We start from the raw sequence: 26,166 nt of genomic DNA, 5'->3' as shown, positions 1-26,166 counted from the left end.
TGGTGGGAAGTGGGGTCAATTCATTGGCTTTAATGGAGTGATCTCACTTTACAGCAGAATTATTTCAACTCCGAACGGAATGTCTCTGATGGTAAGATGGTAAGGCGGGCAGGGATGAGGATGAGCCACATATAAGAGAGAGAGAGACGGTGGGTGAGGCAATATCATTTACTGAACCAATGTCTATTGGTGAGAAGGGACAAGTTTTGAGTCCAGGGCTCTTCTTCAGATCCCTTTCCAAGACCAAAGAAGAGCTGAGTGTGGCTTGAAAGCTTGTCTCGCTTCAACGGAAGTTGGTCCAATAAAATGTATTACTTCTCCCACTTTGTCGCTAATGTCCCGGGGCTGACACAGCTACAACTACATGGCAGGTGTGGAGATCTGAGAAGCGGAATCACAACACGTAAAAAAGATTACATGTGCGCCAAAATCTTTCCAGCGTGAAAAGCTCTCCCTTGAGTCAACAGTCTTTGTGCCATTACGGAGGGGGGATAGGAATGATACTTAAACAACTTAAAGATGTACATGAGAGATTAAATCATCATTTTTATTGTCCTCATTAGAAACCTCAGCCTGCTGTCTCTCTAAGTCAGTGAGAATTTTGCCTAAGTAACGACTTGAAAATTGGGCCCTAGCCTAGGTGCCATCAGCATCTCAAATGGTCGCTAAGTTAATATTAAGATAAACATGTAACTGTACATTATTGCTTAAAACAGATGTAATCAGCAGTTTCCTCGTCCCTCATTGTCTCACAGACAAAGGGAACTCGGTATTGTTTTTGGAACATAACTGCACGACAATCGGAATTCAGCATTTTGACAGGCTCTGATCTAGTGTTATGATATCCTATTATTACTAGGAAAAGAATAATCCAAACACAATTAACACTTCATTATAAAGATAAATCACTCTAACTTCTGTGCAAGGAAAGCAGCAGAAAACAGGATGGAGACAACATTTAACAAATGGGGGATGTCGCTCATTAATATTCCTTGCTCTCTCACACTGTAGGAGCATGACCAAAAGGGATATCCCAGGTTCCTGGGGTGCTTCCTAAACCTTGTTATTTTCACATTACACAATCACGCCATTGTGCACACTTGCAATGATTAATGTAATTGTGAACTAATGTAGCCGAACACCCTCAGCCATCCCAAGTCCAGGAACTCTCAGGACCCAGGAAGGTATCAGTTTTATTTTTTTAACAGAGGGATTGCTTGTCTCTGGGGCTAGCCGAATTATTATACAAACTGTAACATGTCATCTCTCTTTCAAAATCCTGCTGGCCCTTCCCAAGGAATAGTAAGAGCTAGTGCAAAGCAACCGGTTCAGTGATGACGCTGCTTGTTAGTTAACAATCCAGAGATGACGCTTTTTCCAGTAAAAAAAACATCAAAAAAGTATTTTTTGTTTTTCTGTTTGCTTTTTGTTGAATAAATAATTTTGAAACCTTTTATTAAAGCAAAGTTACAAGAAAATGTGGCTATGCAACTGTGCACAGGACTTAATACTGATCAAGGATCAGGTTAATAGTCAAAGAACCTGGCTAGAGAGTCTAGCACCCCAGCGGGGGAGCCCTCCTCCTCTGAGTACATTACACAAGGGGACCACATTTCTCGATAGCTGTCCTCTTTTTGGCCCTTGGGTACCTACTTGGTGTGAAAGCTTTTCCATTGCAAGGACAGTCACTATTTTACTATACTCCAGTTCCACAGGAGGAGAAGTCACATGTTTCTAATCATGTGGGGTGACGAGACCCTGAACCAAACGGTACCATCAGTGACACCCACAATTTCCCCTAGTGGCTTTAATTCCCCATTGATGCTGAGGCAGTGAGGACTAGTGGTCTGGAAACCGACTGGGAATCAACAGACCAGGGGCCTGGTCATCCCTCCAGGCCTGTTCACCCTCTCACCCTTTGCCTGTCTTGTCCATTTAGACTGGAAGCACCTCATCGTGTGTACGTCCAGCCCTGGCCACGATGGGGATTTGATCTCGGAGCCACTGGAACAAAATTAACAACCCCAGTCCGCGCAAGGGCCTGGCAGCTGGGATTACTGTTGAAAGCCGCGGCCCCGGAGGGACTGAGGATACGAAGGAGCAAGGGGGCTCCTGTGCTCACTAATTTCAAATCTATTCAATTGAATAAAATCAGATCAGCACTTCGGGTTACATTCGGCTCTCAGTGGAGCCTGGCACACGTGTGATCTGAAATTTGCAATTTATTTTTTCCTGGACAGTTGGATCCAGGAAACTTGAGATCTCAGACAGTTTGAGCAGCGTGTGTGTTACCCCATTACAGCAGTGATCACCAACCCGTAGATCAGGATCTGCTGGTCGATCTTGGAGCCTCTGAGAGGTGATCCTGACTGGTTTGGCCCCATGGCTATCAAGTGTGGGCACTTCAGCTGTCCCTCCCCTCACTGCTGCTCATCTCTTGCCCCTTTGCCTTGGAGCTGCCCCGGGGAGCCTCCTGCTTTCTGGCCAGGGCAGGGGAGGGTGGGAGGAGCGCTGATGTCAAGGTGTCCCCTCTCCCACTCTGTATCCTTTCTCCACAAAGCAGAGAGGGGGCACAACAGGACTTGGGATGGAGTTTGCTGGCTGCTTTAGGGAGTGGGCCAGGGCCAGGGCCAGGGCAGAAGGGAGCCTGCCTTAGTCCCGCTGCACCACCAACCAGGAGCTACCAGCACTGCCCAGCTGGAGGCCACATTCCAAACTCCTACCCTAGTCATAAACCCATCCCCTCCTGCTCTCCAAGCCCTTGTCTTAGCCCCGAGCACCCCTGTATCAAAACACCATCTCAGAGCCAGCACCTAGAACCCCCTCCTATATCCCAACTGCCTGCCCCAAGAGCAGCTCAGAGCCCCTTTCACACTCCAGATCCCTTAATCCAAGACCAGAGCCTGCACCCCAACCCTCTGCCCCAGCCTGGTGAAAGTGAGTGAGGATGGGCAAGAGAGGGAGGATGGAGTGAGCGGGGCGGGGCCTTGGAGAAGGGGCACAGGTATTGATATGTGAGGTAGATCTTGGATTGCACCTAAATTCAAAAAGTGATCTCGTGCTCAAAAAGGTTGGTGACCACTGCATTCCAGCATGAGCTAGAGCCTTGGAAAGCCAGCCCGCTTGTCCCTCCCCCCTTCCCCTGCTCATTGGTTCACATGGGGAAGGGCGGGTAGCTACAGACATACATTAATGTGCTTACTTAAAGGCGCAGGAATTTACTATACGGTCTATCTGACAAGGCTGCCTGGGCACAGAAAGTGTTGTGCGATTTATTGGGAGCCCTGCTGAAAGGGATTTTATAAGAAACATCTGGAAAGCTGGGCACTGGGGAGAGATTTTGAATGTGGTTTGAGTCAGAGGGACAGGTAAGAGAGGACTGCACAGCATCCCCTCCTCTGCTAAAAGCAGGGCAGTCCCCCGCCTCTTTGTGACTGCAGATAGCTGCCAGCCCCACAACTCCCCTTCCGGCTTCGCTCCACTTTAATCTTTGGACTGTCTCTCGTCTTGGTTCCCACGGGAAAGGTCACGTGACGGGACTGCCGGGCCCTGAGCGACCGTCCTGGAGTTTGGTCATTGACCCTGCCTTGCCCCAGATTAGTTTCCTGCGCCAAGTGGCGTGTCCTGAGCCCCATGCAGGACGAGCTGGCACCTTTCCCATGCATCAGCTGGCCTTAGCAATGTAGTAGGGGAAGCGTGTTCAGGGCTAGGACGAGGGGGCGCAGTTAGCTCAGCAAGGGCTGGTTTCTCTCCCAACCTGCACCTTGTAACTTCACACCTGAGCAATGTGCAAGCCAGTGCAGCCATATCCTGCCCTGCGACAGTCCAGCGAGAAAGGGCTCCACAGGGTGCCAACAGGGCAGAACTACGCTGCTAGGGGCCCCTGTTCTGTTCTCCCCTCTGCCTTCGACTTGCTGTGAGCTGAGGGCAGGATGTTCAACTTCTGGCTCTTCCATTTGACCCAGTGTTGTAGCAGCACGAGGCATGCCTCTACCCCACCCCCGCCGTTTGGACTGTGGGCGCGTGAACTTAGAGGTATCCAATTTGCACTGAGTGCACCTATGTCCCCAACCAAATCACCCCTCTGCATCGACAGAGAAGGGGTAAAGCAAGAGTCAGCCACGTCTCCCTCAACTCACCTGTGCCTGAATTACTTGCAAACACCAAAACCTTGATGCTTTCACCAAGGTTAGCCCGGGGGGACTGAAAGGGGGGAAGTCCGAGTGAAGGATCCTCCATGAAGACGGCCCTCAGTTGGCTGACAGAAACCGAGGCACTGTCAGCACGTGTGTCCAGGCTAATCCCGGAGGCCAGAGGATGGGAAGACGGAGCTGGTGGCCAAAATGCAGAGATTCCGCCCGAAGGGACTTTGAGCAGAGCGAAACCTGTAAGTGCCCCGGCCATAACAGGAAGCCAGTGTTCTCCCTGGGGCACAAGGGACACATGATCTGGCTGAGAAGCCCATGAAAGCAGACAGGCTCCTGTACTCTACAGCAACGGGAAGCTAGAGTGCTATGCCAAGTGTTGCCCAGAGCAGAGAGGACTGCGGTAATCACGGCTGGATTGACCAGGTTGATCCTGAATGCTCAGGGTTGAACTGTTTTCCGGAAAGCAGAAGGCAAACTGGAGCAGGTGCAGGGAAGAGCCTCCAGGATGATCGGGACAGTGGAGGGCCTATCTTACAAGGGGAGATTGGAAGAGCCCAGCTTGTTTAAGGATGGCAGAGAGGGGATATAAGAACATAAGAATGGCCAGACTGGGTCAGACCAAAGATCCTTGTAGCCCGGTATCCTGTCTGCCAACAGTGGCCAATGCCAGATGCCCCAGAGGGAGTGAACAGAACAGGGAATCATCAAGTGATTCCACCCCTGTCATCCACTTCCAGCCCCAACAAACAGAAGCTAAGGACACCATCCCTGCCCACCCTGGGTAATAGCCATTGATGGACCTCTCTTAGCTCTTTTTTGAACACTGTTAAAGTCCTGGTCTTCACAACATCCTCTGGCAAGGAGTTCCATAGGTTGACTGCGGGCTATATGAAGAAAAACTTCCCTTTGTTTATTTTAAACTTGCTTCCTATTCATTTCATTTGGTGACCCCCTAGTTCTTATAATTGCTCTCTGTATACACATCAGGGAGGTAAACACCAGGAAGGGTGAAGAACTCCGTAAGCGACAGGACAATGCTGGGACTGAACCATTAAGTATAAATTGGCCATAAACAAATTCAATCTGGAACTTAAAAGAAGGAGGGGCAAGGTCCTGGAACAGCCTCTCAATAGGGGTTGTGGAGGCAAACCACAGTTAGTTTGGATAGGGAGCTGCAGAATCGAGTGCAATTGTACTACAGGCCTGCCTGTGGTGAATTTAGCATGGCTCAGAACCTCATGCCTCAGATGTCTCGCAGGGATTTTTTTCTCCCCAATGTATTCTGCGTTGGATTTGTTGTCTCCTTCTTCTGAACCATCAGGAGCAGCCACAGCTAGAGATGGGACACTGGACAGGGGGCTCTAACGTGGCACCAAGCATTCTCCTTCTCAGGTGCTTGGCTGCCTGGTCTTGTGCACATGCTCAGTGTTTAACAAATCACTATATGGAATTTCCAACCCCCAGGTCAGATTTATCTTGGTATTTTCGCACCTTCCTCTGCAGCATGAGGGTTACTTGCCAGGATGATTTGGGAAAATCGTACTCTGTCATTTCCCTGACACTGTGCCAGTCTCCAGGCTTGTCTTCACTTGCCCTGAGTTTGATGCTTCGGAGATCCAACTCCCAGGGCTTGATTTAGCAGGTCTAGTAAGACTGCTGATGGTGCCCCCGTCGACCACAGTAGTCCTCCAGGTCCAGAGCAGTAAGGGAAGTAGACAGGAGAGTTTCTCCCATTGACCTGCCATAGTGGGGATGCTGCAGAAATTTGACTTGAGATAAGTCGACTGAGCTACACTAGTCTCATAGCTAGAGTTGCAAATCTTAGGTTGACTTTCTGTGGTAGGGTAGACTTGGCCTCAGGCACTGGTACATCTTGATCCCACCTATGTTAGTGCACTGCGGGATGGGACACTTTGGTTTAATGTCAGGGATTAGTTTAGCATTTGGGGCTGGGTAGGGGCTGTCTTGTACATCTAGATGGTCTGGTCATCCCGCCAAGCCTTAAACTTTATGACTTTGTGGCTGTTGAAGATAATTAGTTTTGCCATCGTGTTTCCTTCTTCCAACTTAGGTGATGTCCTAGTGGTGCAGGAAAACCCAAAGCACTGTTGTTCCTCTTCCTGGAGACGAACCAGTGTTCATGTTGCACACTCCCTGTATGTGCCATCCAGTTCACATTGCTCCAGATCCCAGCTGGAGAAAGTCAAATAATATTCTTCAACTAATGTATTCGGTGAGCTTTATGACATTAAAAATATTCAGATTACTTCGTTAATTGCTATTCAGCTACAAAACGAGGCTGATAATTCAATGAACATATTTGCAAATAATCTATTCAATTAAATCTCATGGTATTTTGTGAATAAATTATTTGACAATCTCTCTTAAGACTGCCAGAGAATGTACACATTAGAAACTGAGCCAGCCATCGCATTGTTGTTTTCCACCAGTTGTGAGCCAGGATTTTTCCTGTGCATGTCACAGCAATTACCTCCTGTAAAGGATGGCTGGGAGGTTAAGTCATGAGGGACAAATCCGGAGCCTGTTGCTTGAGCACAGAAGGACCAAAACCCAGGAAACTAGTCAGATGCCTTCTTTGGGCATTAGGATAAGGGGGTGAGGAAGTTCTTGGTTGCAGGGATGACTGTGAGGATACTTGCAGGAGATAAGTGGCAACACGACTGTAAAGAATTCTCTCTACTCACTAGAGAAGTGCATCCAGTTTAGGATTTCAAAAAGAAATGGGAATGGAGAAATTTGTGAGGACAAAAACCAACACACTCAAAGCTTTGAACTAAGATCTGTGAGAGGCTTGTAAGAACCAGGTCAATACGTTGTCGAGAAAAGCCTATGAAGAGACACAAGACATGTCTGCAGATGTGTAGAGAGACAAGGTGAAGATGGACAAGACCATCATTTAACTGCAACAGGAAAGACTACCCTTAAATACTGGGAGAAATGCAAAGAAGAGTGCCATAAACTACAGAGGGAGGAGGTGTCATTTCAGTCCTGGGAGGGTGTCAGTCTGGAGGCCCGATGTCACACCTGACTGCTAACTGGCTCCACACGTGCAGGGAAGAGAAATTATTCATCGGACTGCCCAGCAGAGAGACCACATCCAACCCCAATCTCCCTCTGCAAAGCTGCTCCCGCTGTTCCAGACACAGATGAGGTGAGGCCTGATGCCTCCAGAGAAGCTGTAGAAATGTATCCACAGGGGACAGCCTGAAAATCCCCAGGAGCTTGTCATGATAAATAATATTTCGCGGTATCGGGTGCCTTTCATCACAGCGTCTCGGAGCTGTGCCGGCTAGACTTTCCCCGCACTACTAACATTGGGCCAGTAAGTCTTCTTTGCAGTGCCCAAGAGGATAACAAGTGGGAAGAAATGACGAGCAGTGTTCTTCTGCACAGGAGATGTTCTATCTGCCGGCTGAAGAGTGGAGGTGCCACAAACTCCCTGAGGCACTGGAGGACATATTGTAGATGTGGAGGGATGTGGCAGATTGCGCTCCTCCTCTGACACAGGGTAGGACCTTATGCCAGTGGCGTAAGGTAGAGACATTCCCTGAAACCACCGTGGATCACTCGATGGCCACCAAAAGAGTACATTCATATACTGAATCTTTAATTACTGCCACAACCAGAAACGGATTCCTGAGGAACTAATACCTTGTTTTCATGAGCAGCACTAAGGGAATTAAAAAAAAAAAAAGCAGAAAATGATGAGAGAACACGTTTTCCATGCAGTATCTCCAGCTGCAGGAGCCTGCCATGGAGGGGGTTGCTTTGCTCCGTGGGTTTGCCAATCCTTGACATTATTATAATGTGTTTTATAGCTTGAAATATGGTTCACTCTTCTTGTTGCAAAGTCTTGCACTGTTAAAATCGATCAAAGTCCATTTTTCTTCCCCTCGGGCCTGCTCCTGCAAACAATTAGGCACACACTCAGCGCGAAGCATTGACTCTGTTAAAGGCAATGGGGCTACTGAGGCATGCGCGTAAAGGTGGGCAGGATCAGGGCTGCAGCGAGAGCTGAACTCCGGGTGGAGAAAGTACGAGGATTTAGGGCACACAGGGCTGAGCACTTGACTTTATGCCCTTAATATTCTTTTTACATAGGGCCTTTTTCTCTATCATTGTATAGATTAAGGAGGAACTAAGACCACCAATCCTGAAAAGGCCTATGCACCTGCTTACCTCTGTGCACTGCGAGTAGTTCCACTAATGCCAATGTGATCGCTCACTCGGCATGAAGCTAAGCACGTGCCTAACTTTTTGTTGACTCAGGACCTTGGCGATGTCATTTTCAGGGGCCACAGGGACAGAGTCTGACCTTACCCCCACCTGGCGCAGAAGGACTTTGCCGAAGAACAAATCTAAACAGAATCCCTCAGTTAACTAACATGCTGGTTCCCGTCACACGCATGAGAATCCTGGACCATATGGATCCCCAATGTGGCCTGGCTGGACAATTCCTGCGCACCTCTGAAAACCTGCCTAACGACTCTCTGAGCAGGATCAATGTCTTCCACGCAAAGCTCACCAGAGAGAGAAACGCATGCAGAACACGGCTGACAGACAGAGGGGTAAGAGTGTTCCGAGATGTACGGAGGGTAGGTCCATCAATGGCCATTAGCCAGGATGGGCAGGGAGGGCGTCCCTGGTCTGTGTTTGTCAGGGGCTGGGAATGGGCGACAGGGGAGGGATCACTTGTTCGGTGCCCTCCCTCTGGGGCATTGGCCACTGTGGGCGACAGGACTCTGGTCTGGATGGACCTTTGGTCTGACCCCGTCTGGCTGTTCGAGATGTCCCTCTGCCCAGCATGCTGTCCTCTCCGGGGAGTCGGACTTCAGACGCAGGGCTTCGTTCTGATAGCCTCAGGTCTAATTCCCATGGGAATTTCAAAAAGAAATGAGAGAGGCCAGCTGGAAGGAGGCTACGAAGCACCCAGGCCCATGCTTAGTGTGGTACCCTGGCCTAGCCCCCGGTGCTGGTTGAGGGCCAGGAAATGATGCCAAGTTGGTGCCTGTGACTCCTGTCTGCCCCCTTGTGGCAGGATTTCTGCTACTTCCACACTGCAGGAGAGAGGGCAACAGTGGCCCTGGTGTTTATCCAGCAGTAATACTCCTCGGGAACATTTGCCTTTTACTGAGCCCCATCTGCGCAGCACCAGCCACCTTGTTTTATGTCTCTCCTGGCCTTTCCCAGGCATTTTAGAGATTGCATTCCCATAAAGCTGAAAAGTAATGACAGGCCTCTACGTTTTATTGCAAGGAGTATGAAAAAGAGTGATTTCAGAACTGAACAGAACAGGAAAAATGGGAAGGTGGTAGGGGGAAAAAATCACTCCTGTGGGATTGAGCTCTGTGAATTAATTTGAAAGGCAAAAGTTTTCATTGCAAAGTTTAACAGCTCATTTTTCAAATATCATGAAAGGCCCAATCAGTTATATAACAATGAAGTCTAATGCTGAGCCCCAACATTTACACTCGTCATCAAAGAGACAACTAACGAGAGGGGGCACCAGTGTTCCCTGGAAGATATGTGCTTGGGTGGTCGCTCAGGAGAGATTCCAGTGCTGCCTAGCTGATTACAAGAGTGCCCATAGCTAGGTTTTTTTTCCTATGGGTGGTGCACATTCTCACATGCCTCAGTGCACATACAACTATTCCGCATATGGAAGGGAAAAATCCACACGTGGATGAGAAAGATAGAGGGAATACTGAAGGGCACCCTGACATACACTGGGATAAACTCTGTCTCTAGTTATTTCCTGACTACCTCAACAAACCTCAATGGAATCACACAGAGTGTCAATCATGGCAGAATTGAGCCCTCTATGGGTACGTCTAGACTACATGCCTCTGTCGCCAGAGGCACGTAGATTAGGCTACCAGACATAGGAAAATGAAGCGGCGATTTAAATAATCGCCGCTTCATTTACATTTACACGGCTGCCGCGCTGAGCCGACAAACAGCTGATCAGCTGTTTGTCGGCTCAGCGTGATAGTCTGGATGACATCAAAGGTATTTGTCGACCACCCAGGTATACCTCATTCCAGGAGGCATACCTGGGTGGTCGACAAATACGTTTGATGTCGTCCAGACTATCGCGCTGAGCCGACAAACAGCTGATCAGCTGTTTGTCGGCTCAGCGCGGCAGCCATGTAAATGTAAATGAAGCGGCGATTATTTAAATCGCCGCTTCATTTTCCTATGTCTGGTAGCCTAATCTACGTGCCTCTGGCGACAGAGGCATGTAGTCTAGACGTACCCTATGTTTCTATCTGATCTATTTGGGATTGCTATAAGTGACATCTGAATTATGGAGATTTGCATTGCAGTGAAGAGTGTCTGGAGTTGCTGGTCTGCGGCAAGGCTCTCAGACACCGTGAGAGTTCCCAGAAACACCACAATACTGGGACGGAGGATGGTGGATGCTGAAGTGCTTTGCTAGATCACGTCCTTGGTTCTCAGTTACCTGCAAGACGCTAAGGCGCTCGCACAAGATGCTAGAGACATGGCTATAAATCCCAGCTCTGACCAAGGATCCCAAGGCATGTCACTTAATCACTGTATGTCAATTCCCCACGTGTGAAATGGAGCTAATGATGCCTGCCTACCTCAGAGGGTAAATTAACTAATCCCTCTGTGGTGTTCATACACGTGGGGCCATACCAGTACATAGCAGAATAGATCAGCAGTCCCCTAATCTAGTACCTGGTCTCTGGACGTGACCAATGGTGGATACTTGCAACACAGATGTAAAACTCCCACAATACACCTGTACCACACTACTTATCCCGGGAAGGGAGGGGAAAAGGACGCATGGGAGCTCCCTTCTTACCCTAGCGGCTGATCACTTCATTTGCTGCTCTGAACCGTGAGAACTGAGAAGCCCTTTCAAGCTGTGTCTGTGCAAAGGTAACTGCAGACACAAGTGATGGCAAATGCAAAATGCTACATATGCGTAACATTACAGTTTCATGGTTAACATCACGAAACCTCAAGAAATGTCATATTTAAGGGTCCAACCACCTCGTTACCGGGGCCTATTGTGCATCCTGTATATGGTACAGTGTATATTTCATGACAGTGACAGGAACGTATTTAAGGTCACCTGCAGAGATGGGCTTGCGCCCTTCTTGCTTTTTTATTATAACTCCCCTCCCCCCAAATTCCCTTCCTTCCAGCCTTATAGAATCAAGAAAGCCAAAGTCTGTGCACAAGATCTCAGGCTGCCTAAGTCCATCCTAGCTCCTCTTTACGAAAACCACCAATACCTTAGGTTTCCCTATGGATGATAATGGAGATAGCCCCTAAGAAGTTACAGCTGTCTTCACAGCAAAGGGCTAGAGAGCATGCCCAGAAAGAATGAAGAGATTCAGCTGGGGGCGGGAGGGCAGCCCGTTTGATTGGGGGGAGGGGTGCATCTGCCAGCTGTTTTGAGGGTGTCCAATGTCGGGGTGATGCTGAACATATTATGGGAGAAGCCCAGTCAGTTTTGCTGTCTGTCTGTGGCTAGGAGGTTTCGCCCTTCCCTTCTGGGCACAGACGGTGCCGGAATTGTCCACGTTCGTTCTCTCCAGACCCGACTGCTGCAACGCGCTCGGCAGGGGCTGCACCGTAACACTGCTCCGAGATCGAAGCCAGAGCAGAACGCGCCAGCTCTCCTCGGCCTGGTCCACGCCGGGCCTTAGTCCGGAATTTGGAAGCGGTGTGTCCACTCGGAATAAGGGGCTGCAGGTTTCGAACTCCGTAGTCCTGCTTTTCGTGAGGAGTAACACTCTTCTTGTAAGTCCGAAATACCGTCAGGGTGGATGCGCCGGTGCCAGGAGTTGGAACTAATTGGCCTCTGGGAGGCCTCCCACAGCTCCCCAGAGCACTTCCTGGGGCTCCAAGTCCCACGTTCACGGAGCCTGCCTCGGGCTGCATTCGATTCTTCCCCGCAGTGAGGACACAGAAGCTTGAATTTGTAAAATCGGGTGCCCAGAAGTCGAACTTCGTAAATTCAAAATAATCTCCCCGTGCAGACGTGGCCCTGCTGAGCGGGCGTCTCTGTGGGAGCAAGTGACCCACAGCACTGCACCGACTGCCCTTCCGTCTCTGGGCGGAGCTTGAGGCCTTGACTATGCCATGCTAAGCCCACCTCGTGGAGTGCCTGTCTCCCTGAGCCATGCTGTCCCAGCCGCAGGTGGCCCGGGGGAGAGACGAGCTGAGCCCCTGGCAAGGCGCACTCCAGGAGGGCTCTGAGTCTCTGGAACACGGAGGCACTGGGCGTGTCTGTCTGTCCGAGGGCTTGTGCAATTCTTACTGCCGTGCTGCTGGGACGTCATTGCAGTAAGGCTGTGCCAGGGCACACAGGGCCTTGGACCGGCACCTCTTCATGACTGAAAACCTCCCTCAACCAAATTAAATACGGAGCCCCCGTCTAGCTCAAGAGCAACAAGCCAAGTTCTCTTCCCGCGACCCCCGGCACTGTAAGCGACCGCACACTGGCCGGCTGTCTCACCCGGACCCTGACTGACGGGAGCAGCTCTTGTTCGGGGAATTCACCGAGCGCCCTGGGGGCTGACACTCCTTACACATCTTCCCTTTGCCCTCTGCATCACTGATGTGCCGCGTGACACTTGCACTTTTATATATTTCAAGACATAAACAATAATATATTAAAGGTGACCTGCAAAGCTGCCTGGACGGAGAAAATGGGGATTCTGGGAGCTCGAGAAACTTCTGAGCTTGCTACAAAAGCCGAGTTCCCGGGGGCCGTCGTGCACAGCTTTGGGTTTTCTCCCTCTGTCTCCACAATCACAACACCCTGACCGGTGAAGGCGCTCTCCCGGGAGCTGCCCCGCACTGCCACTGCCATCACCTTCGTGCCGCACGGAGGCTCCTCCATAGCCCAGGAAGAGCTTGGCATTGTGGAATGCAGGCCTCCTAGGGAAACGTAATCCCCATGGGAGAAGGGCGGAATAATTGCAGGACTCAGCGCGCTGGCCACTGCGAACTGTGCTCCAGGTTTTAAACCCTCTCTGCTAAGATGTCAGCCCTCCGGGAAGGCCAGCTCTGACTTGGACTGGGCAGTGCTTCTGGAGCAGCGTACTGTAGTGAGAGCGGCTAGGCAGCCCCTTCCGCAGCTCGGGCAAATACCCCAGGCAAAGCTCCTCAGCCACACGCCATGACAGCGAGAAGCCTCCCAGCACAGGGCCGGGTTCACAAGTCTCCCCTTCTGTGGCTTGCAGCTCCACAACCCAACTGCACGCAGAGCAAGGGGGTGAAATCGCTGTTACCTAGCTAATCGTATGGTCAAGGGGACCTCTCGGCAGAGCCGCAGTGGGGTGGCTCCAGGAGCTGGCTCAAGGTGCGACTGAGCAGTCCCAGCTCGTGCCGGCTCCGGGAGCCACCCGCGGGGCTGCTACTACATTGAAAATGCAGAGCTGCAGCATCCCAGACCAGCGGAAGCCAGGACTGCTCGGAACCAGCTCACACTGAGCCCAGCAGCCCCTGTTCGGGGCAGACAGCTCTGGCCACCATGAACAGGGGCTGGTGCTGGAGCCGCTCCTGCCCGCAGCCAGCCCTTGGTGCTGCGAACAGGGGTTGCTTGGCGGCAGCAGTCCCTGTCCGCGCGCGGGGGGGGGGGGGGGGGGGTGAGGTAGTTCCCCGCTGGGATCTGCTTCTGATAGAGACAGTGGGAGTTGGGGAGGAAGAGCATGCGGCACCCCGGAGACGGTGCTGGGGGAACCAGCTTTTAAACCAGCTCCCCTCAGCACCAGCTCCTGCTCCCCCTGCTTGCTGCTTCTCTGCAATAGAGGCAGCAAAGGGGGCGGGAGTGAGTAGTCAAGTCACTACTCGACTAGCCGAAAAGCTTACGTTTATCACATCATCGGCTATTCACTTACATCCCTAATACAAACACCAGCTCAGAGAGTCCTTCCAGAAACCAGACCACCCCTCCTCCAACCAAGTCTCAAAAATGACGGACAGGAGGGGAGGAGGAAAAGAAAGTCTACAAAACAAATCTCAAACTGATCTCAGCCACAGATGGGTACTTACGCTGCATCTAGAGCTGTTCGCAATTTTTCAGTCCATTATTTAAAATTGCTATATTATTAAAATGACTTTCTTTGTCTGTTTTAAACTACATTTCAGGTTTTCTTCAGGAAACCAATAAGAGAAATATGTTTCCTTTTCCAGCACCAAATATTGAACAATTTTGGCAGAAAAAATTGTTTTTGGAGCTTTGGGATTTTTGACAATTGAAATTTTTCGCAAGATAATAAAATATTTCTCGACCAACAATAACTGTGCCAAAGCAGCAGCAGGGGCTATAATGTGGGACCAGAATGGATAAATCCCGGCTTCTGGTATCTATTGATAGCTCTCCCATTGACTGGTGGCAAGACTTTGGCAAATGACTTAATTTCAAACTGTGCCTCAGTTTCCCCAAGCTATAAATAAGAAATAATTCTGCTCACTCATCTTCTCTGAGATGGCCGGAGGGGAAGCGTTGTATAAGTGCTGATTGTTATCACTGTAAAAGACCTGCATTTACCGCAGCCGTTCAGCAGTTGGAACTTACCGAATTTGAGAAGCGGACTGCCGAAAACTAAAAGAAAATTAAAAGGAGAGAAAAATATTACCGGGGAGAAATGGGTGACTTTTCAGTCAAAAATGAATACACTGCATTCCAAATTAACATGTGGGATAATTAAAACCATCTTCCCAATGAATTTATTATAAGATATACAAAGCTAATTATAAATTCTCTGTTGCTAATCCCTTGCAGTTTGCTAACGCAGCGTTGAAATCTCTTTGGCCACACTTGTTTAAATTATTCATTAGACACAGCAACAGTTGTGAACGGTAATTTAAATTGGCATCTCATGAATATTCAATTAAAACAATAAATATTGGAATGTTTTACCGCACACCGCTCAATATTGTCTTCTCTAGCCTCTGTTTACACATTTGTATTAACTCTTTATAAAGGTGTTACCGATGTGCGTCGCTGATTACAATGAGACTAAAATGGCCCACTCATAAATATTTGTGTCATTACCTGAGGAGAGGCGATGTAATTAGGCAAAGCTTCAAAAAGTCGCAATTAACACTGCGCAGCGAGGCGCCTCCTGCTGTGTGCTCAGGACCGGCGGGCTGGCGCCGTTTCAAACGCGGTCACGTTTACATACAACGTAGCCCCAGCGCTGCAGCTTCCCCGGGGCCTGATCCCTTCGCTGCAGGGAGGACCTCAGCGGAGCCCAGTTATACAGGGAGGCTCCCGACCCATCTGTGCGCGGAAGGGTGCCCTGTGCCAGCCCCCGAGGGGGCTGTGCAGAGAAGACCTCAGCCCTGTGGGTCCATAGCTCTAACGCCAACCCAGCAGCTGCGGGCAGACAGAGTGTCTGAGCTGTAGGGTTGCCAGATGGTTTAACAAAAAATACCGAACAAATACCTCTTCGCCACCAGAAGAAAAAAACAAACCACCAGGAAAAAATTCTTTTGAGAAAAAAAAAAAAAAGGAGACCAAAGTTGTTTATTTAAAAAAAAAAAAAAAAAGGGGACACTGCCTTTAAATGGCCGTGAGCTCCTCACTTCCCTGCCCCCGCCCCATGCAGCAGGGGAAAAACGTCCCCGCCGGGCTTCCATCCAAGGGAAACAGGAAATACCGGACTTTTTCCGGTATTTTCTATTTTTTTTTTTTTTTACTGGACAGGGGACCCGAATAATGGATAGTCCAGGCAAAAACCGGACACCTGGCAATCCTATTGAGCTGGGGCTCTGCTCCTTAGGCCAAGGTCCATCACCCCCTGCCCAGCAGGCGCCCCTGCACATGGCGCCTTTACCTGCCTTTGTGCCGGTCCCTGGCATTTGGCTCGGAATGGGCCCACGAGCCGGAACTCTGGTGCCCTGGGTTATGATTGATCCCGCCGCCCCCATCCCGCACAGCAGGGAGCTGCAGAAAGGGCCCAGTGACTTCCCTGGGACACGCAGCAAGCACACGCCCACGCGCTTGGCTAGATCACGGCCTCCATACGCAGCGCCTGGCGAGACCCAATGCTCAGCCACCGGGACCAGGCGAAGATGGCTGGGAGCTGCGCCAGTCGGCTGGGCAGCCTGCATCTCTGTGCAGCCCCGACTGGTGATTTCTGAAGCGCTGAGCATCTGCTGGTCTCTTTGCCTTTGCAGCTGTGGGCAGGGATGGTGTCGCTAGCCTCTGCTTGTCTGGAAATGCGTGGGGGGGGGGGGGGAATCACGTGAAGATCCCTTGGTGTGATCCCTCCCTCTGGGGCATCTGGTGCTGGCCACTGTCGAAGAGAAGCGGACTGCCGAAAACTAAAAGAAAATGTAGTGATCCCAAAGATCATGACTAACTAACTGGCCAGGCACTAGGATCCACAGGAGCATCCTAGGCACTCGCTCTGGGGTGAGATTGCCAGCGAGCAGCTCTGGCATCGTCAGTAGCTATTTCACTGCACAGATTGACGCCCGACTCTGTCGACCAGCCAACACGAGTAAATAAAACACATCTGGAAATAAAATCCGGACATGGGCCAGTGCTGCAGCATTCTGCAGGGACACGCTACCTTTTCAGGGGGTATTTTTTGGCAGCGGCATTAAAAATAATGATCAAGGGCTGTGCAACTCGGGGGCTTTGAATTTTTAATGTGGACAGTTTTGATGTAACGTTTGGTTCTGTTGTGCAAAGTGACTATAAAAACGACATTGTGCAGCTCCAGGTTTATTGCTTCTCGGTGGCACCATTTCACAGTTGCTCACTTAATAAATTAAAAATGGTTTCCCCCTTGCCCTAGTAAACTCAGCCAGGGACCTGAGAATCAGCCTCTTTCAGACCCAGGTAGCCCACTGGTGAAAAAAGGCTCTGCCATCAGCACGAAGGACATGATTCAGCAAAGCACTTCAGCACACGGTTGAGATGGGCCCCTGCTCGACAAAGCAATGAAACGTAAGCACGTGCTTGGCATTGGGCTGAATCGGGGCCTCAGTTAACGATTGTGTTGATATTGCAGGGCACATCCCAATTCACCCTCTTTTAGCTCTATGACCTCCAATAGGCGAATGAGAGAAAAAAGTCAGTGAAAGTGACTTTGGCAGCGGAATTCAGGATGAAACTTCCCTCGGCAAAGGGCCAGCACGCTGAGACCTCACTCTGGCTGCCCCGGGCTGGTCACCACGTCCCACTTTAGCCTTGTGCTGCTCTTTGCACAGAGACAAATGATTCCCAAAGGGGGCAGAACTGCTGAGTCAGAAGGTGCTGTTTTTACACAGCCAATTCCGGAGCACAGCTTTACTTCAAACGGTTCATTCCCAGAGACCTCCAGAGAGTTCCCAGCAAATGCTGCCTCTGCACATTCCCATGCACACGACACAACAGATTTGTTTGTTTTAGGTGATCGCATCGCTGCTCCTTTTCTGTTGTCTGGGGTGACCCGAGGTGCAAGTGGATAACTCAGGAGATCAAAGGGCAAGCAGCTTATCACAACAATGGAATCTGTTGGTTGTGGCAGGAAACAGAGGTAAGAGCCATAACAAAAGTCACTGGGACAGGACTCAGGAGATGTGAGTCTAGATCCCATCTCTGCCACTGCACGACCCTCAGCATTCCTGAGGCACATGCACCCAGGGACGGCCCGAGCCCTTTTGGTGCCCTGCGCCCGGACATGCAGCGCCGCCCCTGGGTGCAGGGTGCATGCGCAGGCCTGCCCGTGGGGCGCGGGCCCACCCCCCTCAGGGTGCGCAGGCCCGCCCCCTGGGCGCACGGTGCATGCGCTGCCCAGCCTGGCCCAGCCGGGCTGTGCATGGCCCCGCAGCCGTAGGAGCAAGGGCGCTGCTGTCCGGCGTCGCGGGGCCAGCACTGCGGGAGCCAGGCGCGCAGCTCCTGATGGCAGCTGTAAGGGATGCTGCGCGCCCGTGCCTCCGTCCAGCCCTGCATGCACCTCATCCCCGCCTCTGCAAAATGGCCATAACAACGACTTCTCTCCCTCCTGGGGATTCTGTGAGGAAAAGCTACAGAAGATCTGCTATGTCTAGACTGCAGGCTTCTTTCAAAAGAAGCTTTTCAAGGAAGAGATCATCTGAAAAAACTTCTTCCGAAAGAGAGCATCCACACTGCCAAAGCGCATCGAAAAAGCCATCTGCTTTTTCAAAAGATAGCGTCCACACTGTATGGACGCTATCCCACATTTAAAGTGTGATTACTATGGACGGAGTGGCCACCAGGGCACCTGTGCTTTTTCCTCTTTCCTCTTCATTCGAAAGCAACTCCCGCTTCCCTGTCCGCACACGCCTTTTTCCGAAAGGGCTATTTCAGAAAAAGGCTACTTCCTCGTGGAAAAAGGTTTACCAATGTCAGAAAAATCTCTTTGTTTTTTTGATTTTTTCAAAAGAACTCAAAGGCAGTGTGGACGTAAATGAAGTTTTTTCGGAAAAATGGCTGTTTTTCCGAAAAAACTCTGTAGTGTAGACATACCCTCTTTGAGGCACTTACATGTTATGGTGATGAGTCATGGCTTAGGCCATGTCTACACTACGCGGAAGATTGATGCTGCCGCAGACGTTCTTCCAGGGTTCAATTTAGCAGGTCTAGTGAAGACCTGCTGAATCAAACTCAGAGGGTGCTCCTGCCGGCGCAGGCACTCCTACTCCTCATGAGGAGTAAGGGAAGCCGACGAGAGTGTTTGCTCCTGCTGATCTCCTGGTGTGTGGATGGTGATTTAAGATATGTTGACTACAGCTACACAATTAATGTCGCTGGAGTTGCATTTCTTAAGTCCACCTTCTGCTTTAGTGTAAACCAGGCCTTAGACAGTTAATATGCCTTCCTTTTCTAATGCTGTTTGCCATATTCCTGGACAACAAACTCAAGTACAGCGATTAAACAAAAGAATGTCACCGTTATTACACGTTTCAATTAACCTTTTTGGCCACTTCAACGCTCTTTTGGGAATACTGAAAAGCAAAGCAGCTTTTAGACATGTCCATGCCTTAAAAATTCTATGCAGCTTTTTCACATAGACCTGAATGAGCGCCCCGGTACTATTAGCAGACATTTACAATTCCTTTGTAAAATGTTTCCACTTTTGATTATTAATAAATATGAGGTACTATTTTTTTTTTTTTTTTTTTTTACTTTCCATAAACTTGTCTGGCTGGCAATCTCCTTGCCGAAATCTAACAGAATCTTTCTTTTTTAACTGCTGTAAAAGTCTCTGCGTTACATTTTTCTGCCTACACTGTCTAATCTCTTTGCTTAGACCACTTTTCTCTCCTCTGTTTTATCTTGTAATCAAGCAAATATGCATCTGTTACGCTGAAGTTGTGCGAGTTATTTTTCACCCTAAATCAATGTTGCTCTGTAGCTGAATATTACTAAATGTGGATTTCCTCCCTCCCCCCACACATACTATCATTTGCTTTTCTGAACCAGTTCTTCACCATAGGTCTCCACAACTGACTGTTCTGTTTACTTGTTGATATCTAGGACTAGATTTTTTTTTTATGATGAAATTAATTAGCTTTAGCAATTCCCAGGAACAATGTGATTTCAAACTATGATCCATTATCTGCCATTACAGCTCTTAGAATTCTATGAAATACAAACATGAAATTAACAAATCGGATTATAAGTAAACTTTGGTGATCTTCATGTGTCATTATTAGTGATAAAAGTCTGTTACGGGAAGGTGGTCATGTTGCGAACAAATCAACGGCCTCACTGTCCCAGTGGATTGCAGTCTTTTCAAACTGTCTTACAGATTCTTACTGCTTTCAGGTTTTGTGCCGCTGATAGATCCTAAACTCCCTCTCCCTTTCCTCAGTAACACCGCTGATCTCTGAGCAAAATACAGCATCTGCAGCTCTTCTGTTTGACGGCGTCATCCCTGGGTGTCTTTTATTTCCTCTTTCCAAGATTGTTTTCCTGGCCAATGTGGAAATTACTGTCTCTTCCACCAGAGGGATGGACCGGCTCCCGTATTAGGGAGGCAGGATAAAGAACTTGGTGAAGGTTGGGCAGTGGTGTGGGTTTGGGAGTGGCCTAGTGGATACAGCAAACCTGGCCCCAGGGACAGACCTGGCTCCCCATTAGGAAGGCAGGATAAGGGACTTGGTGAAAGCAGGGCAGTGATGGAGCACAGGGTGGTGGGTTCAAGTCCCACCCACCATGGGAGCCACCTCCCACATTAGGAAAGCAGGACAAGGGACACCTGGGAGGTTCAGATTCATTTTTATACAGGGAATAAGTTGGTGGGGACGCTGGTGTTTCTATTGGTTTCTCGCTGTTTCTGTAACTGCCTCTGCAGTTAGTTCATCCCTTCTTTCTAGTGATGAATGATGATTTTATCGCACTTTTATGTACTTGGACTACTTGTTCCAGATCACCCGGCTGCGGTCAGCAGTGCAGCATATACTCTTGATATCGCTGCTGTCATTATGAGATGATGTTCCGGCTCTAACTGCAGTGATCTTTTAAAAACAATCACTGGATCCTTGCTGGTCGTTTTTCTTAGGCTCTGCAGCCAGTGGCTTATGGTCAGTTTCAGTTTTGCAGCTACAGTTTTACACTGACATGTGCAGTTCATTTTGTCCACCACTGTCGTAGTGCTAATAAATTGCAGCCATCTGGTCCCATATCTACCCACTAATACAGCTGGGAGAATGAGTCAAAAGGACTGTAGTGATTGTGGTGGTGTCAGTACATGCTTGAAAACACCGTGATGCTTTTCATGCTCCGGCATCCCGGCCCATTCTGGGCCTCAGAAGAGTGAGTTGTTTGACCTGCATCACTGGGAATGAACTTATTGTATAATTCAGCATGGCCTGTGGTCTTTGAATTCCTATTTTCTCTTTGGATCTCTCTTTCCTCAGTGCAATTCATACCCCAGAATCTTCTGGCTTTCCTCCAATTGCCTCCGCTCTCTCTCTCCTAAGTCATTTGAAATTGACACAATGGCCTGGTTCAGCTCAAGGTTTCTTCTTCCCGCATTTTCAAGTACTCTCTTGGGTTGTGGCTGGTGCCCAACAGCTCTGTTGCCTGAGACTATTGTCAGAGGTGTGCTCTTTTGCTCCTGACCAATGTTGATGCTTCCCAAACCTTGCAGCTGCATTTAAATTTACAAACGAATTTGGCTCCTGCCATCACGGCAAACATTTTGTTCCCAGGGGCATGTACAAATGTTCCTTTGCAAAGTTCTGGTTTAGGGTGGAGGTCCGTAAAACACATTAGTCTCCCCTTATTCCCTCCACAGTTCCTAAGGAGTGACCCAAGTCTACTAAGGAGAGGCTCTTCTACCGAAGAGGACGTCCACTGCCACGTTTTGTAGTTCCTCCTCGGGATTCTTTTACAAAGGCTGTGGGCCGTGGTCCCCAGGACCAGATCATGCATGTCACCCGAAGGCAGCTTTCTCCTTGGAACGTATCTCTCTGCACGTGAAGAGCCCATTCGTACCTGGGTCGCGTTTCTTACTAGAGTTATGGCAGACACCTTGCCGACTAGCCAAGCATTTCAACAGGTGCAGAAGCAGAAGAGTGGTTCCTTTGCTTGATGTATACTCACAAGCTCTTGTTCTAAAACGTTGCCTTTATACTACAGCAACAGTCCACACACACCTAGATCTAGAATTCGTTGCTCACTACGGGTGTGTCTACACTACGGGACAAGGTCAAATTGAGCTACGCAACTTCAGCTATGTTAATTGTATAGCCGAAGTCCAAGTAGCTTAACTCAGCTTTTGGCGCTGTCCACACTGCAGGAAGCCGAAGGGAGAACACTCTTCCTTTGACTTCCCCTACTCCTCATGGAAGAAGGACCACCGGCATCAACAGGAGCACCCCATTCACTTCAAATTAGGGATGTAACAGTGTAGTTGATTAACTGATTGACCGATAAATACAAACTTACAGGTTAATGCTATAGACTACATGCATCTTCCTTCCCCCCTCTCCCAGCAGTACATATTCTAGCAGGTTGGCCAGCAGCCCGGCTCAGTCTTGGCTTGTGCCGGGCCTGGGACCTACCTCTGCTGTGGCTCTGCATTTAAAGTGAATTAGGAGTCAGGCAGCCCAGCTCCATTCTGGCTCTCACTGGGTCCAGGAGCTCAGACCCCACCCAGACAGCGGCTGCTACCACCCTGCGCTGCTGTCTCTGATACAAAGGCAACAGCAGAGTGGCTCCTGAAAAGCGGGGCTGAGCGCACTGGCTGCCGGCCCCACTCTGGGGTCTATAGAATAGTCGAGTAACCGATAAGAATTCATGAGTTTAATCAACTATTCAATTAACCGATATTTAACATCCCTACTTCGAATTAGCTGTCTTAACTAGACCTGCGAACTGGAACCCTGGAAGATCGACAGCAGCAGCTTCGATTTTCCTCTGCAGCGTAGAAGTACCTTGTAGGAACTCACCTTTCGCTCTTCCAACTTTATTGTCTCTTTGAACCGCTCAAGAGCAGTGGTTATTACACTCTTTTGTGCGTCACATACGGAGCAGTTGCGCATGATTTTAGTGCGGCTTCTTTCTCCACTGTATTTATGAAGAGTTCATCCCATTTTCTGGAGGAATCCTCAAATTGCTGGCCCGGCGCTCTCCTGATTTAGCACATTTTTACTGAGTGATGTGCTTGGTGCAATTTGCCCAAATGCTGGGCATCTCTCTATTCCTGGCTGAACCGCCCTTTACTTGGTCCTACCTGGGAAATCTGCCCTTTAGAAGTAAAAGTTTGTCCTACTTACTCATATCTTTTCTGGACTTCTTCATAGCTTTCCCCCTACCCGATATGGAAGGCACTGTATATATTTAGCACACATACCTAGTGTTATGTATATGGGTGTGTGTACTTTTGCTATTTGTCCATTTTTCTGGTACCTTGGCTTAAAGCTCAAGTTGCTGTACCACAGTCAGAACTCCTTAGCATTCCCTCGGCAAGGGGGGCAGCATTTACATGGGGCAGTAACACAAGTGTTTCCATAATCATAGTTAGTTAACCGTTCTTGCAGAAGTTCGAATTGCTGGCAACAGACACAAGAACGTTAGTTTATCTTTTCCCAGATTCACCAGCACTTTGGGCCTTCCTCTCCCGCGGAGGCAGTGTTCTGGGGAATTCATTTACATAGTGAACTGCAGAGAATAATGTGTATAGTAAACAGGAATTATGCTGCTGCTGCAATCTAGCCAGGCCATATTCCCTGTCTCCAGCTGCGGCTGGTTCTTGGTGTGAGTCAGTCCACAAGACACGAGGAACCGTGACATTGAAACAGGTCCTGCTGTACCATTTTATGCTTCCTGATAAAACACAGCCCAATAAAAGCACACTCCTGGATTACTTCCCATGCACATGAAGATCTGGCTGGATAAATTTCGCTATGGGTGTGATAGTGTATTTCATATTCTTTAGGGAAATATACTTATGAATATGCATAACTCAAATATGCTTTATGCAAAATAATTCTTGTAACCTATCATAGAAAATTTGTAATCCTCTGAATTTGTGTATTCTATTTATGAGCAGGTATCATTCCTGTACTTGAAGTTAGACATAAGTAGTATAAACCTCTTTACTTATCCAGATGTGCTAAGCGAGGGCCATTAGCAATACACAAGGAACTTAATCGCTCAGTACTCAGGACAATGATTTGTGAATAGTCTTGTTTTTCCTGTAAACTTAGATTATGGTTGGCTTTGCCATGACATGTGGCCAGGTCACCTGATGCTGGCGGCCATTTTGGATGCTGCACTTTTCAATGAAAGGTGAGAAAAGTTTAGACTGAGCACAAAAGACTCCCACCTTGGGTAAAATTATATATAGAAAGGAAATTAGGGGTGCCATTCGGGGGGGGGGGGGGGGAGAAATTTGCCATCCCCTCAAATTTGACCACCTGAATTTCATACTTGAAGTGCATGTCCTAGCCTCAGATGAAGCTTTTACCTGCCACAGAGCTTGTGCTGTTCCCAGCTTTGTCTTTGGGGCAGGAAATTTATTTATAAATCAAGGGAGGCCAGGTGACTGAGATAACAAAGGGCTGGGCATGCAAGTAATTGAAAGATTGTTAGATGATCATGAAAACATTGCCACAAAGAAGATGGGGGGGAGGGGAAGATAGGAATAAATTGTGAGAATGGAGAGAATGAAATGGTGGTGTGCGGGGGGGGGGGGGGGGGGAGGGTCTGTATTGTTACCGGTGCAAGTCAACTTATTCTGGAAAAAAGAGTAAACAGTGAGGTGGCAAAATGTGCAGATGATACAAAACTGCTCAAGACTGTTAAGTCCAAAGTTGCCTGCAAAGACTTACAAAGGGATGTTTGGACAACACAAGGGCAGATAGAATTCAAAGTACTGAACTCAGAAAAATATAATCCCAACTAGACTCATAAAGTGATGGGGGTCTACATTAGCTGTTATGACTCAAGAAGCAGATCTTGGAGTCATTGTGGACAGTTCCCTGAAAATATCTGCTCAGTGTGCAATAGCAATGGGAACCATTAGGAAAGGAATAGATAATAAGACAGAAAATACCATATTGTCTTTCTATAGAAAGTCATGGAATGTCCGCATGCAGATTTGGTTGCCCCATCTAAAAAGAGATACCTTGTGTTTGGATAAGGTACTGAGAAAGGCAACGGAAACAATTAGGGATAAGGAACAGCTTCCGATGAGGAGAGAGTAAATAGACTGGGACTTTTCAGCTTTAAAAAGAAATGACTAAAGGGTGAGGAACATGATTATGAATGGTGTGGAAAAATTGAATAAGGAAATATTATTCATTCCTTCATTACCATAACACCTAGCACCCCTCCCCTGCTTACTCTACATTGATGTCATCGTCCTATGGACCCACGGGAAAGAGACCCTTGAGGAATTCAACCATTTCCACCCTGTCACCAACCTCAGCCTGGACCAGGCCTCACAAGAGATCCACTTCTTAAACACTACACTATACGGGAAACCGACTGACCGCTATTCTTATCTGAAGGGCTCTAGCAGGACATGTCACATGATCCAGGGGCTACAGCCACGCCCTAAGACACAGCTGGATCTGCTCAATCCCACAGGGACAAACACCTTCAGGATCTCTATCAGGTATTCTTAAAACTTAAATACCCCCCTGGAGAAGTGAGTAAACAGACTGACAGCCCGACGAGTACCTAGAAGTCACCCACTACACGACAGTCCCAACAACAAAAACAACAGAACCCTTCTGGTTATCGCCTACAGCCCCCAGCTCAAACCCCTCCAGCGCATCACTGGCAATCTATAACCTACCCTGTAAAACAACCCCTCACTCTCTCAGGCCTCTGGAGACAGGCCAGTCCTCGCTAGCAGACAACCCCCCCAACCTGAAGCAAATACTCACCAGCAGCCACACACCACACCTCAGATATACTCCTCCAGGAACCCACCCCTGCAACAAACCCCACTGCCAACTCTATCCACACATCTGTACAAGCAACACCATTGGAGGACTTAACCACATCAGGGGCTCATACAACTGCACGTCCACCAATGTGATCTATGCCATTAAGTGCCAGCTACACCCCTCTGTCATGTACATCGGCCAACCGGACAGTCTCTGCAACAAAGGTTAAATAGACCCAAATCAGACATCAGGAATGGCAATACACAGACCTGCAGGGGAACATTTTAACCTCCCTGGACAGTCAATAATGGATTTAGAAGTAGCCCTCCTTCCACAAAGGAATTATGTCACCGATTACAGAGGGAGACAGCTGGATTTGCAGTTCATTTACAAGTCCAATACTATCAACTTAGGCTTGAATAAGACCTTAGCTGGAGATAAGGCGTTTGGGGTGTAGGAGGGAGATCCAGGCTGGGGATAAGGACAGGAGGTCGGGGTGGGATGTGGGGTCTGGGTGGGAGTTAGGGTGATGCAGCAGGCTCAGGTTGGGGTGTAGGATCTAGAGGGCTGTAGGGATTTAGGGTACTGGAGGGGGCTTAGGGCTGGGGCAGGGGCTTGGGGTGAGGGGCTCTTACCTGGTGCAGCT

General features: G+C 49.0%; 1 protein-coding gene across 6 annotated transcripts in view; it reads right to left on the bottom strand.

The window, feature by feature from the left end:
- The window catches only part of TOX2 (TOX high mobility group box family member 2), a 256,019-nt gene that overhangs the window by 75,396 nt on the left and 154,457 nt on the right, over positions 1 to 26,166 (bottom strand). For 4 of the 6 annotated variants that reach the window (XM_075901497.1, XM_075901499.1, XM_075901496.1 and 1 more), the window contains one exon: positions 14,731 to 14,757. The exons of the other annotated variants lie outside the window; for them this stretch is intronic. In XM_075901497.1, the coding sequence (XP_075757612.1) occupies positions 14,731 to 14,757 (27 nt within the window). The remainder of the gene's footprint in view (positions 1 to 14,730; positions 14,758 to 26,166) is intronic. 6 annotated transcript variants of the gene reach the window in all.

This window comes from Pelodiscus sinensis, chromosome 18 (assembly GCF_049634645.1).
Source record: "Pelodiscus sinensis isolate JC-2024 chromosome 18, ASM4963464v1, whole genome shotgun sequence".
Lineage (NCBI taxonomy): Eukaryota > Metazoa > Chordata > Testudines > Trionychidae > Pelodiscus > Pelodiscus sinensis.
This window is presented reverse-complemented; position numbering and strand designations above follow the sequence as displayed.